This window comes from Sinocyclocheilus anshuiensis, unplaced genomic scaffold (assembly GCF_001515605.1).
Source record: "Sinocyclocheilus anshuiensis isolate Anshui unplaced genomic scaffold, SAMN03320099.WGS_v1.1 scaffold831, whole genome shotgun sequence".
In the NCBI taxonomy this organism is placed as follows: Eukaryota; Metazoa; Chordata; class Actinopteri; order Cypriniformes; family Cyprinidae; genus Sinocyclocheilus; species Sinocyclocheilus anshuiensis.
The window spans coordinates 438,904-441,072 of NW_015542380.1; the positions used below are offsets into that span (position 1 = coordinate 438,904).

Consider the following 2,169-nt stretch of genomic DNA (forward strand, 5'->3'; position numbering starts at 1 on the left):
TATTAAAAGTTTAACAAAAATTACATGTTTAGGGCCCTATGAAATGTTTTATTTTTTCCAACCTTATGTTTTATTGTTACCAAATTCTGTTTTAGCATGTCTAATTATTTGAAAGCATAAAAACAAGTTTAATTTATTCTTACAACAGCCTTATTAAGAAATTCTGTGTTGTGTATTTAATTTTTTTTAAGGCATAAAACATTTAATCTGTTAAGTAATGAAAATTAAAAATTTTATTTTTTGGAAAATAAAGGTAATTCAATATTACAATTAAAATATTGAAGAAATATTGTATGATTATTCCTTAAAAATAAGGTTTTAATAATTTTAGTAGTAGTAACTGCCTGTTACGTACATTCTACTGAACAATAGTAATATATTTCTGCCACAATGTCTTCAAGTTAAAACGAACTTTTATTTTGACGGGTTGCCGTGAATACCTAGCAGACGCTAAAATCACCGGAAGCGTAACGGGCGCTTCAGTACGAGTGGTAAAAAACGCACGTCTGCGCCATTCATTGACACAGAGACACGGAGAATTCATTTAAATATGAATCATTTTGCTGCTTAATATTTACAAATACTAGTGGAGTGGGAGTGTGCTCACTTGTGTGTGTGTGTGTGTGTGTGTGTGTGTGTGTGTGTTGTCTCAGCTGTGCGTGACACAGAGAGCGCGACCATGTAACTAAAATGCCATGCCGTCATGTAAATAAGATAAAAAACATAAGGCTATTTAGTTTGCTTAATAAAAGAACAAGTTATATACCTGTTCTATAGGAAAGGCAACTTTAAATTACTTCTGTTGAGATCTGGCGCTATAGAGAAAATATAATTAAATCAAATTAACTTGACTTTCAAGGGGGGCGGGGGCCCCCCCCTAAAATAATGTCAGGGGAAACACTGATGTATTTTATGCTTGTTAGAATATCGCACTGTTAGCTTAGCAACATGCTAACATTAAACTCTATTGAAAGGAACACGAATTAAGTGTGTAAAGTAGTGTTTAGTGGCACGTGGCATCTAGAGCATTCCAGATCAGCCACTTGTTAAGATGCTGTCTTAAAAGCCAGCTGCCTGTGTAGGCAGTGAGGCAACATACTAGTTTCTAAACAGAGCTGCAGTCTTTATTTCACCCTTAAAGACTGAGATTTTTTTAATAAGCAGCTAAATAAAATGGTTGTAAAATGAGTTAAGAGGAGTGCTTGTGTGCGGCTATGTCATGTGAGAAGCAGGTGAGGCAGACTGACAGAGAGGAAGAGAAGTGAAGAGGAAGACTGTCAGAGGATGAAGAAAAGGAGCAGGCAGCATGCAGAGAGTGAGAATGAGGGTGAGAGAGAGAAAAAGGGTGGGGTGGAGAGGGTTTAGGCATTTAGGAGGATTCAGTTTTCACAGCTGAGCTGAACTCATATATTCATCCACCATTCATCCTCAAAATAGCCCTAGCTAATTGGCTCCCAGTGAAAAAGTCACTTCAAAATGAAGCCTTTCCTCTGGACCTTTAAAGAGAGAGAGAGAGAACCAGAGGGAAAGTAGAGTATCTGTGTTTGTTTGTGCATATGCTTGCTGTGTCTGTGCATAAATATTGTCCTATTTATAGAGCAAAGAACAGTATGAGAGGGTTTCTTATCAGACACATAATTTAAATCTCTTTTTCTTTCTCTCATGGCCTACCCGTTTCCTAGAACTGGGTGTACATGACGCCCCTCTGTGTTAAATATGAAATCACATCAAAGTGCTTTTGCCGGCGGACTAAACAATTAAATAATTAAATGAGTACAATGTTTTTGTCTGTCCCTCTCTCCAGGATCTCAAGAGCAAACACAAGTTTAAAGTACATACATACTCCAGTCCAACCTTCTGTGATCACTGTGGGTCTCTGCTGTACGGCCTCATACATCAGGGCATGAAATGTGCCAGTGAGTCTATTTATATTGAGATCCAAATGAAGTTCATCTATTCTAGACTGTAGACTGACATGCTGTGGACTTAGAACAATGTAGTTACAGTATATTTACCTGGATTTTCACAGTAGTTTTCATGACTTACTGTGCAAATATAATATAATAAAGGCTAAATTCTTTGCCAGTTCAGTTTTGATTAAGTAAAAAGCAGTATTGCAAATAAAATAGTGTTGCTTTGTTTTTTTTTATTTTTATATATTTATAGTAT

General features: G+C 36.1%; 1 protein-coding gene across 7 annotated transcripts in view; it reads left to right on the plus strand.

Moving 5' to 3' along the window:
* The window catches only part of LOC107692563 (protein kinase C alpha type-like), a 32,389-nt gene that overhangs the window by 8,605 nt on the left and 21,615 nt on the right, over window positions 1–2,169 (plus strand). For all 7 annotated transcript variants that reach the window (XR_001634657.1, XM_016491655.1, XM_016491657.1 and 4 more), the window contains one exon: window positions 1,805–1,916. Coding sequence is in view for 6 of the 7 variants with exons in the window: in XM_016491655.1 (XP_016347141.1) it covers window positions 1,805–1,916 (112 nt within the window). In the remaining variant the exon portion in view is untranslated. The remainder of the gene's footprint in view (window positions 1–1,804; window positions 1,917–2,169) is intronic.